Raw genomic sequence first — 12,734 nt, 5'->3', positions numbered from 1 at the left:
AGATTAGCACCATTCCTGTGACCACAGGTCTAGTACTTTTGTTTATCCATTTTATTTTTTGTGACTATATACTACTGTATTGTTTTGTCCCCTTTTGTAATATCTTTTTATAAACACTGCCTAATATTTGGATTAAATATATAAAATGTAATACCTAGTTCCTCTTGCTCTACAAACCGCACCCCTGAAGCCATATATTACCAGAAACGGGTGTCCACTTGGTCTGTATAAACAAATGGTGGTAGCAACTAGTTTTTCTGTGGTTATTGCGGAGCTTGGCAGTGACTTTAACAAAGTGTAAATATATATACCGATGTGTAAGGATCGGATGTGTATATACTATACGTTCACCGGAAAGCACACAATAACTGGCCTAGTAGCGAAAGCAGCCATTGCCTCGTCCATCACTCGTCAGTCAACGGTGTGATTGTCCTGACAATTGGAGGCAGTAGAGTGCTTATTCATGACAAATTGGTGGCAGCGGTGGGATATCTGCGTGATCCCCTGGATGTTACCTGACAAGAACCTTTAATTTTTTTTACAAGAGTGTATTAGATTGCTAGAGCAAGACAACACTAAGATGTGAAACTTCTCATATCAGATCAGGTCCACGTGAACAGTCCTTTTAATTATTTTTTACAGTCTAATTTAGTTTTTTTGTTTACCTGAACTTTATTAAAAAGTAGCTTGTCCCATAGACTGTTGTTCCGGATTACGCCTCTTCGAACTTCAGCCTCCTTCCGTTGAGATGCAAATTCAAGGATCCATCTCTTAATAGGTGTATTAGCTTGACTGAAGATCTGTCCCAGAAGAAAGAACATGCTGTTTTAGAACCAGAGAAGTTACAATTGCAGTTTTTATTCATATAACCAAACTACAAACACTAGGCAGCATCATTTAAGTCAAGGTGTCTCCAAGAGTGGCAGGCAGTTGTGGGTAATTCTGCTGAAGAAGGTGAATCATTTGAACAGCGGACAGGTAATGATAGTAGATGGAAAAGAATGTGCTTGAGAGGCCAAGCAAATGAAGAAATACAAATGGCCTTTTTCCATTTCTTTATTCATTTTTGCTGACAGTACAAGGGAAAGAGGTGGGCTTACTCTAAATTTAGATATTGAGCCTATAGTTTTCTTACTGTTTGTACGGCTGTGTGCCCACGATGCGTTTTTTAAGCGTTTCCGCAGCGCCAAAAACGCTGCAGAAATGCTTAAAAAACGCATGGTAGAAGGCCTGCCATGTTCCCCAATGATAATCCGCTTGTGCTGTGCAGATGCTGCGGAAATTTCCACTGCGGATTATCATTGCGGAAAAAAACACAGCACTACCAATTATTTTGCGTTTTCGCCACCATTGACTTGCATTGGAACGCATGGAATCCGCATCACTGCATCTGTACATGCGGAATCCATGCGTTCAATGTGCGGATGGTACCCAGGTGTGGAGGACAGGAGACTCTCCTCCGGACCCAGGTACCATAGAACCTCTAAAAAAAAGAATAAAATAAAAAATAAATATTATACTTACCTTCTGATGGCCCCCGGTCTCCTTTTCTTCGCTTGCCGGCAGATCGCGGTGGATTGAAGGACCTGCGCTGACGTCATAGTCATGTGACGGCAGGTCCTTCAGTGTAGTGCACCGCGAGCTGCCGGCAAGCCAGGACGGAGTGAAGCAAGACTCCGGGGCCATCAGAAGGTAAGTATAGATTTATTTTTTATTTTTTACCATTCTTTTACGGTCACACTATATGAATCCATGCCGTTTGCATGGATTTATATAGTGTGACCAAGTTGTCAAGCAGTTTCCAAGTGATGCTAAAATCGCTTGGAAAGCGCTTGACAACCCGCATGCGGAAATGCATGTGAAGAACGCTTCACATCCGCTTGTCCCTGGTAGGAAAAACGCATGTACAATCCGCATGTACAATCCGCACGTACAATCCGCATGCGTTTTTTCTGCCAGGGAGATGCGGAAACGCTCAGGAACAAATCCGGAGCATTTCTGCATCGTGGGCACATAGCCTTAGATTTGAATAGTTATCTATGTTTAAAGGGAGACTTTGACATTGTTATGCCTGATGATTATCATTTTATGAGTTAATCTACAACTAGGGTAAAAAATGCAAATTTGAATATTTAACATTATTATTACAAATGATCATATATCAATTTTTACATTGATTTTCAAAGTAGGTACAACAGTCTCATTAGGCATAAAAGATCTATTTAAAGGGGATCTGGCAGTAGTATCAACAATCCTAAATCATCTACATGGCATGTAGGTCACAGAAAGCTAAATAAACTAATACCTTTTATAGCTGCGGTCTGATGTCTTATTCCAGAGATATTCATGTTTTTCTCATATGTAAATGAGCTGTGTAGATCTATGGGTCGGATAGTGATCTGCATGAGAATCTGCCTCCAAAGCTTATTTTAACTGAAAAGGAGGGGTTACCAGTGTAAGACATGTAGTGACTGACACTTTGCTCTCATAATCACACAGCTCTGTAGTGATAGATGAATGAACACAGTACAGAAGAGCTAACACAGTACGGCAGAAGTTAACTTGGTCTCATTGCAAACATTTGCAGCAGTTGTCCTCTCGTAGTGCCGTTATCTCTGCTGCAGAGCTGTGCCTGATTATAACTAACACAGTACAGCAGAGCTGAACCTTTCTCATTGCTAACACATTTGCACTGATGCCAGCTCTGCTGTACTGCCCCTCCCCCACACTGGCTGCCTTTGAAGCTGAATCACTATGTGAGAACACCTGCAGTGCAAATGTGTTCCTACAGCAGGAGTGAACTTTGTCTCATCACAGTGTTACCTCTGGTGTACTGTGTTAGTTCTAATCTCACTGCAGAGCTGTGTGTAATTATGGCAGCACACTGTCTCACAAAAGTATCTCCCTCTTTCTTTTACAATAAGCCCTGGAGGCAGATTCTCAGGGAGATCTGCGTCCGGCCCAAAGATCTTAACAGCTCATTTGAATATAAGAAAAACATTGATATCTCTGGAATAAAACATTGGATTGCCGATATCAATGTGTCATTTTATTCAGCTGCTTATGACCTACATGCCCATATTGATGGCTTAGGAGAGTCGATCTTAGTGACAGATTCCCTTTAATAATGTATTTGATCTGTATAGTGAAATCTGATGACAGATCCTTTTTATAGACTGGTCACCATGCATTTGATCAAAAGAATGTACATTGGTACAAGGCTTATATTTAGACATGGAAGAAGTTAAGGAAATTAAAGTGATTGTCCCAATTTGAAATCAAGCTCTCACATGCCCTATTGCAACAGAGCGTCGGAATAGAGCGCTCTTTAATCCCTGGCAGCCAAATAGACCATGAATGGAGCAGTGTCGCATGAGGGCGGCCACCATTGCATTGCATTCTAACAAAGCACGTCAGAGCCGCATTCTCTGGATTTGTGTGGATCCCAGAGGTCAAACTCCTAGTACTCAACAAGTTTTCATCTATAGGACAATATCTTTAGCCAGTATACAATGTCTTGGAAGAAATAACAATCTATGAGACATCAAAATTCCAAACAAAGGAATTTGCAAGTCTCTCCAACCAAATCCCGGTGAATATTTAAAATGCTGGTGATCATCGTGAGTATAAAGAATAATTTCTGATAGTTCATGATCCAGACATGTTACATAGTGGCCAGATCTGGACACCATGAATGCAGAACATAAAGTAGATATGTTTGTATGCATATATGTTTGAGAATCTCTTACACAGATGTATTGTATTGTATTGTATAGGTTCTTCAGAATAAATGATTGAACTTCACATATGTACAGTAATATGATAGAAGAAGGAAATACAAATGGATGTAGAATTGCTCCACCGTGAGACACTGCTCTTATGGTGTGGTAAGATATCTGCAGCTGGAGAGCCACGGGCTGAATCTATAGCATTGCTGTAAAGCAAGTAGATGATGTGGAGCGAGGAACCACCACACCCTAAGGCCACGTTCACACTATCAGTATTCGGTCAGTATTTTACCTCAGTATGTGTAAGCCTTCAGGAGTGGAACAATCAGAGGAAAAGTATAATAGAAACACGTCACCATGTCTGTATTATCACCAGGGGTGGATTAAGAGTAGCAAGGGCCCCGGGCAGTTTAGAAGGTGTGCCCCCCCACCCCCTCCCCACACACACACACACACACACACACACACACACACACACACACACACCTGATGTATCACGTGACATGTCACATGATCCCCTGTGATAGATCATGTGATAGTTCACGTGAAATTAATTTGGCACAATATTAATTATAATAATTTTTTTTAGGCTGTGTGCCCATTATGCGTTTTTAAGCGTTTCCGCAGCGGCAATTCCGCTGCAGAAACGCTTAAAAAACGCTTGGTAGAAGGTCTGCCATGTTCCCCAATGATAATCCACATGTGCTGTGCACATGCTGCGGAAATTTCCGCTGCGGATTATCATTGTGAAAAAATCCGCAGCACTACCAATTATTTTGCAGAAGTGCGGCGCTTTCGCCGCCATTGACTTGCATTGGAACGCATGGAATCCGCATCACTGGATCTGTACATGCTGAATCCATGCATTTCAATGTGCGGATGGTACCCGGGTCTGGAGAAGAGGAGACTCTACTCCGGACCCGGGTACCATAGAACCTGTAAAAAAAGAATAAAATAAAAAATAAATATTATACTTACCTTCTGATGGCCCCCGGTGTCTTTATCCGATGCGTCCTGGCTTGCCGGCAGCTCGCGATGGTCTAAAAAGGACCTGCCGTGACGTCATTTAATCATGTGACGGGTCACGCGACCGCTGACGTCGGCAGGCCATCAGAAGGTAATTATATATTTATTTTTTACCATTCTTTTACGGTCACACTATATAAATCCATCCCGGTAGCATGGATTTATATAGTGTGACCAAGTTGTCAAGCACTTTCCAAGTGATGCTAAAATCGCCTGGAAAGCGTTTGTCAACCCGCATGCGGAAATGCAAGTGAAGAACGCTTCACATCCGCAAGTCCCTGGCAGGAAAAACGCATGTACAATCCGCATGCGTTTTTTCTGCCAGGGAGATGCATAAACGCTCAAAAAAAATCCGGAGCATTTCTGCATCGTGGGCACATAGCCTTACATTAATTGTATGACTCAATATTGAGCACACGTAGTCATCTATACACAGCAGGAGGCCGCACGTAGCCATCTATACACAGCAGGAGGCCGCACGTAGCCATCTATACACAGCGGGAGGCCGCATGGAGCCATCTATACACAGCGGGAGGCCGCACAGCGCCATCTATACACAGCAGGGGGCCGCACAATGCCATCTATACACAGTGGGAGGCCGCACGGCGCCATCTATACACCGCAGGGGGCCGCACAGCGCCATCTATACACAGCGGGAGGCCGCACGGCGCCATCTATACACAGCGGGAGGCCGCACGGCGCCATCTATACACAGCGGGAGGCCGCACGCAGTCATGCACGCAGTCACGCACACACACAAACATATACATATACAGTACAGACCAAAAGTTTGGACACACCTACTCATTTAACATTTTTTCTGTATTTTCATAATTATGAAAATTGTACATTCACACTGAAGGCATCAAAACTATGAATTAATACATGTGACATGTGGAATTATATACTTAACAAAAAAGTGTGAAACAACTGAAAATATGTCTTATGTTCTAGGTTCTTCAAAGTAGCCACCTTTTGCTTTGATGACTGCTTTGCACACTTTTGGCATTCTCTTGATGAGCTTCAAGAGGTAGTCACCGGAAATGGTCTTCGAACAATCTTGAAGGAGTTCCCAGAGATGCTTAGCACTTGTTGGCCCTTTAGCCTTCACTCTGTGGTCCAGCTCACCGCAAACAATCTCGATTGGGTTCAGGTCTGGTGACTGTGGAGGCCAGGTCATCTGGAGTAGCACCTCATCACTCTCCTTCTTGGTCAAATAGCCCTTACACAGCCTGGAGGTGTGTTTGGTGTCATTTTCCTGTTGAAAAATAAATGATGGTCCAACTAAACGCAAACCGGATGAAATAGCATGCCGCTGCAAGATGCTGTGGTAGCCATGCTGGTTCAGTATGCCTTCAATTTTGAATAAATCCCCAATAGTGTCACCAGCAAAACACCCCCACACCATCACACCTCCTCCTCCATGCTTCACGGTGGGAACCAGGCATGTAGAGTCCACCTTTTCTGCGTCTCACAAAGACACGGTGGTTGGAACCAAAGATCTCAAATTTGGACTCATCAGACCAAAGCACAGATCTCCACTGGTCTAATGTCCATTCCTTGTGTTCTTTAGCCCAAACAAGTCTCTTCTGCTTGTTGCCTGTCCTTAGCAGTGGTTTCATAGCAGCTATTTTACCTTGAAGGCCTGCTGCACAAAGTCTCCTCTTAACAGTTGTTGAAGAGATGTGTCTGCTGCTAGAACTCTGTGTGGCAGTGACCTTGTCTCTAATCTGAGCTGCTGCTAATCTGCGATTTCTGAGGCTGGTGACTCAGATAAACTTATCCTCAGAAGCAGACGTGACTCTTGGTCTTCCTTTCCTGGGGCGCTCCTCATGTGAGCCAGTTTCTTTGTAGCGCTTGATGGTTTTTGCAACTGCACTTGGGGACACTTTCAAAGTTTTCCCAATTTTTCGGACTGACTGAGCTTCATTTCTTAAAGTAATGATGGCCACTCGTTTTTCTTTACTTAGCTGCTTTTTTCTTGCCATAATACAAATTCTAACAGTCTATTCAGTAGGACTATCAGCTGTGTATCCACCAGACTTCTGCACAACACAAGTGATGGTCCCAACCCCATTTATAAGGCAAGAAATCCCACTTATTAAACCTGACAGGGCACACCTGTGAAGTGAAAACCATTTCCGGTGACTACCTCTTGAAGCTCATCAAGAGAATGCCAAGAGTGTGCAAAGCAGTCATCAAAGCAAAAGGTGGCTACTTTGAAGAACCTAGAATATAAGACATATTTTCAGTTGTTTCACACTTTTTTGTTAAGTATATAATTCCACATGTGTTAATTCATAGTTTTGATGCCTTCAGTGTGAATGTACAATTTTCATAGTCATGAAAATACAAAAAAATCTTTAAATGAGAAGGTGTGTCCAAACTTTTGGTCTGTACTGTACATACACGCATAAATACATTTGAAACACAAAAATACATATAAACAGACATCACACAATGATATCTGTCTGCACACATACACACACACACATACATATACACACACACACACATACATACATACATACACACACACACACACTCACCATCCCCTGGCTCGGCTCCAGTCCTCCTGCTCTTTTCCGGTGTAGCACTGCAGTACAGGTGTGCACTGCGTGACGTCACAGCTAGGAGACACGGCCACACACAGGGCCGTGTCTCCTAGCAGTGACGCGGCTGGGCCAGCACAGGGAAGTTAACTGCTGCAGTGCTGGCCCGGCCGAGGAAGAAGCAGCGTCCGTGCGCTGCTGCTGGGGGAGCGGTCTGGGGGCCCCCCCGCCACTGTCTGCCGGTATGTGCCGCGGCGCCGCACATATAATGAGGGCAATCTGGCCATAGACACCCCGGAGCCCCGGACCCCCTGGAGGTTCGGGGCATAATGAGGGCAATCTGGCCATAGACACCCGGAGCCCCGGGCCCCCTGGAGGTTCGGGGCCCCGGGCGGTAGCCCGGATTGCCCTCATTATAATCCGCCTATGATTATCACCCACTCCTGGTTTTGGCTTACAAATACTGAGGTAAAATACTGACCAAATACTGAACGTGTGAATGTGGCCTAACTCGCAGAGTCAATGCCATTATGAACATATTTATGGTTCTCCTTTCCCCCAAATGTTTTCCTAGTCATTTGCCATAGCATTATGCAATGGATATTCCCCTTTACCATAGTCCGCAACAATATTTATGGCTGATTGTTAGAAGGAAATCCTGACATTTTTCACCTGATAACAACCTGTACCGAGAAGCTGATTTCTGGCTCAGGCTGACCAAGCTTTCAGAATCGGTGTCATGCTCAATCTATTTGCAGTGTTTGTGCTGAATGTACCCACCTTGTCATACATTCTGTTTAATAATCTTGGAACAACTGGGAAAATAGTGGGCCGTAAAGTCTTCATGTCATCAGAAAGAAGACGAATGTCACCTTGGAAGAACCCAATGCGTCCACCATGGCAATATACTACTGACTGTTAATATGAGAGAAGAGTAAGAGTTAGTACCCAATATTACAGCATAATGCGCACACACAGTATTAGTGAATAGTCTGAGGTTATTTCAGATCACATAAAGACTCTTCTAGCGGGTGATCAGGACTAATCTACTACTAAAGGCTACTCAGAAGTGAAGGTTACAGAAATCCTAGAAATTTGAAGATCCCTATTATGCATTGCAACTCTTACGTGTCTTTTTTTACGGCATTTACAGTACAGTATTTAATAATGCTGGAAACCAGCAGTAGCCTCTCCCCATAAGATTCAAGAGTCTCCCCACCCAGACCCTATAAAAGAACACTGTGACAACTTTACTTTATATCTCTGCCTGTTTTGCCAAAGAGTGCACTAGAGAACACCGGTATTTTTGATAGCCAACACCAAAAATACTAATGTGGCTATTATTGAAGAAAAAGGTCAAATACGGTATACAATTACGAAATTGAAAAAATCCAAATCACACTGCAAAAAGTGATTAAAGGCTTTTCTTTAGTTTTTGACCTGCTTTCATATGTCCCAACTCATCAAAACAATCCACTTTGTGACGTACTTTTATTACTCGCACTTCTTCACTGATCTGTATTGTTGAAGTACCGTTATTCCTTCCAGGTCTGTTTTGTCCGCTCAACCCCCCTGCCTCAAAGCATCAATCAAATCAATACTGTACCCCCCACAGCAGACGGATTGTGACGCGTTCCTCCAGTTTTGTGCGAAGCTTAGACAGAACAGGAAGGAGGATTGTTTTGATGATTCACTTTGCATACAGAGAAACTACAATGGCAAACACCATTCCTGTAAAGGGAATCTGTCATCAGGCTTTTACTACCCAGTCTGAGAACAGCATTATATAGGGGCAGAGACCCAGATTCCTTTGATATGTCACTTCCTTAGCTGCTTACTGATATTTTGATTAAATCACTGTTTTATCTGCTGCAGATCTAGCAGTGATCTCAGTGCTGAGCTCAGTATAACCCCACGCACACCACTGATTGTGCATAGGCAGAAAGCTGCCAATCAATGGTGCGGTGGGGTTATATAGAGCTCATGAATATGGAGGACTACATAGCAGCAGGTTTTCTAGTCCTCTAGAGATAATTTCCTGGTGATAAAACAGTGATTTTATCTCAACTACATTAGGCAGCCCAGTAAGTAATACATTGCTGGAATCAGGGTCTCTGTCTCTACATTATGCTGCTCTCAGATTAGGTGGCAAAAACCTTATGACATATTTACTTTAAAGACGTTCTTTATTTCTAGCTTTGCAGTAAATTAAAGGAGCATCTTCTTAAATTACAAGGAAGGGAGCTGGCTCCCAGAGGCGATGCGTTATCCACACTTCTACAGGTCTCTCACCTGATGCATACGTCATGACACTGTATGAACCTACAGAGCCCTTTGCATTGGCTGTATTATCCATTTGGCTTCACATCTTTAAAGCTTCATTTCAGTCACCTCCTCTTAACTGTATCTCCACTACTTCGATACCAGTGAATCTCAAATATCAGGATTACCCTGACGTACGTCTTTTACAGGAGAACTTAGTCTTGGTGACCCTATCCCTGAGAATAATTATCTGTGATGTTACCGGATACATACCTGCATGATTCTTATTTGTTTTTTTTCCAATATAAAAATATTTTATTACTTATACAATATACTTTGTCTTACAAGATGTAAACTGTTTTATCCTATAACTGACACTACCTACCTGCAGATTTTACAGTCATTACATGATCCACACCTATACTTTCCTTTGGGCGCCATCTTTTCAGGCCAATTGCTGTTGTGTGTTGTAAAACTAAACATTTTGCTAAGAAATCTTTATGATTTTTCATTCTTCTAAAAGTCACAACTGTTTTTCCCATAGATATTTCACTTAATATTTGCCTTCTTTATATCATGTGACAATTCATCATAGTTGTGGACTTAATCTGAAATGTCATAGGGCTATATTGGAAAGAAAACACAAAGCTCTTTTACCTCTCTTTTTTGTCTTACTTGTCATGTTTCAGCAAATCAGACTTTTTTTTTTACATCAAGCCTTATTTAAGTGCTTCTACTATTACATCAACGGGTAGCCCTGTTGTAGAAGACATTCTTTTATTCCCATAGCCTGCTGCACAAATATACTCCTATCACTATTAATTCTATGTAAGTATAGAAACTGGCCATATGGCTAAGCCTTCTTAATATGCTCAGGGTTATAGCCTTTGTAGTGTAGCAATACAATAGAAGCAGTAGGCTTCCTATAGCCAAGTATATGTCCTTCTTCAATTCTTATACTTAAATCTAAAAACTCCAACTGAGTTTTACACATAACCCTCATATTCATATCACTAATTCTGTTGAAGTAATCCACAAAGTCAAAAATATTCTCACCAGTTTTTGCCAAACTACAAAAACATCAACATACCTAAAAAAATACTGTGTTTGATGTTAAGAACTGAAATTAGCTGGGTATGAATTTGATATGGAAATAGCCAACAGGACAGGAAGCCTCCTTGATAATGGACACCGCGGTTGAGGAGTCCCTCTGTGCAGCACAGAGTAACTCACCAATCATGGTGTGTGGTAGGAGCACCTAGCTAAAGCAGTGTTAGGAGAGACCACTGTGTTAGGAGAGACCACTGTGTTAGGAGAGACCACTGTTGTCACCAAGCAACTCCCCTGATGAATTGATAAGAGGAGTAAGAAGACAATGTATTTTTTACCTCCATCCTGGATGACTGATGGGCATTATTAAGGAGGCTTCCTGTCTAGAGTGTTTGGAGGAATTACGTTGACCTATTCCCACACCTGGAAATTTGGGTAAGAGCATTCCACTTTCTTAGTAGATGGCCTGGTTCTATATACTATCTTATATATATTTGTTTTAGAGACAAGTATTTCTCCATCTTACCACTTAAATAGCAGTCAGTTACACAACTAATTCTGAGGCATAGAAATCACAGTTATTAATTTGCCAGTTGGAAACTGCTTTGTATAGAAGATAAGTATCTGAAGATAAGATACTCCTTATGACGACACAGCTTTTAATCTTAATTAGCCAGACGTCTAGTTTTGTCAGGCCAGGAGAAATATACTATTGTGTTTGTGTTGACTTTTGAATTTGTGTTTTTCATTGGTGGGTCAAGAAGGACAGACTAGTATTTTTATAAACTTGAACGTTGACATTTGAGTTGATATTTATTGGAACTTATTGTATGGAGGACAGCGACTCAAGGTTGGGGAACAATGATGTTTGTTGATATGCTAATTACATATTGTACTAGGCCAGCAAGTTTGTTGATTTACAGACCAGGGGGATACAAAGTATGCAAATTGATTAAATACTCAAATAATGAGACATTAGCCCCTGCCCCTTTCCTCCTGATCTGTGAATGACGGCCTGAGCCACAGATGTAAATATAAAAAGGGATTTCTATCCTGTTGCAAGGAGAATCAGAGAGACTCTTCAGGACAGCAGCTTGGTAGCATGGCTCCATGCAGAGAGACACAGATTTGGATTCTACAGGATGCCAGCCTAAGGGAATACTGCCCTGGCTGGAAGGATACAGATCTGCTCCATTGACCATCACTGACCCTATGGAGACGTTTGGGGAAACCAGTATTGTGACCCTCCAGTCATCTGGTCCCATGGATATGTTCTGAGATGCCAGGTTGGGACCATACGGTCGCCTGGAACCCATTGATACACTCAGAGAAAGCCTGGTTGGGACCATTCGGTCACCTGGTCCCATGGATATGTTCAGTACAGAAAAGCAGCAAGGCACCATGACTCCAACCAGAGGAATACAGATTAGAGCCACTGCCCATCACTGAGCCCATGGAGACGTTTGGAGCACCCATGTTGGGACAATCAGGTCACCTGGCCACATACCTCAATGAACTGTCAGCTTCCTAATCTTGCTGCTACCTCCTCTCTGTGGGTGTCCACCCAAACCTGGGTGCCACTGGTTGAGGTAGTTGGCCCTGGAAGTTCCAAAGATGCGGTTGCTCTATTCCCGGCGGGCCAACGGAAGGGTGAGACTGTGTAATGTTGCACCATCTTGTGTATTTGCTGGGACTGTTCTATATGTTTATTGTCTGTTTTCTGGTTCAATAAAGTATTGTCACACTGTTTTACCCTCACCCTGTGTTGTCTGAGTAGTATTGCACTCATAGAAGACCCCGGGTCTTCATACTCCTGTATCACATTAAATAGATAGGTAACCTTGGTATCAATCCTTGTAGGTACTTCATACCTGATTGTGAACGGGCCTATAGATTTGAATTTTGTGCCTTTCTATGTGTTTTTTCGTGTCATGTCTCATGTCCATATTTGGACCATAGTTTTAACATTGAAGTAATAAAATTTAGTTTTTATATTTGAATTTTCCCACTATTTTCTATATCTTAATATTTGATGTTAGCCAAAAAAGAGTAATTGATATAGTAGACGTATTTCTTATGTAACAAATTATTAGCATACATACATGAGACCGAAGTC

The 12,734-nt window shown here is 42.3% G+C and overlaps 1 protein-coding gene across 4 annotated transcripts in view; it reads right to left on the bottom strand.

The window, feature by feature from the left end:
• The window catches only part of ACSL6 (acyl-CoA synthetase long chain family member 6), a 274,382-nt gene that overhangs the window by 60,346 nt on the left and 201,302 nt on the right, over window positions 1-12,734 (bottom strand). For all 4 annotated transcript variants that reach the window (XM_073651213.1, XM_073651215.1, XM_073651212.1 and 1 more), the window contains 2 exons: window positions 8,087-8,221; window positions 666-800 (listed from right to left, as the gene is read on the bottom strand). In XM_073651213.1, coding sequence (XP_073507314.1) covers window positions 666-800; window positions 8,087-8,221 — 270 coding nt within the window. The remainder of the gene's footprint in view (window positions 1-665; window positions 801-8,086; window positions 8,222-12,734) is intronic.

Source organism: Phyllobates terribilis, unplaced genomic scaffold (assembly GCF_046119375.1).
Source record: "Phyllobates terribilis strain yellow unplaced genomic scaffold, ASM4611937v1 Scaffold_11__3_contigs__length_659146591, whole genome shotgun sequence".
NCBI classification, from domain to species: Eukaryota; Metazoa; Chordata; class Amphibia; order Anura; family Dendrobatidae; genus Phyllobates; species Phyllobates terribilis.
This window is presented reverse-complemented; position numbering and strand designations above follow the sequence as displayed.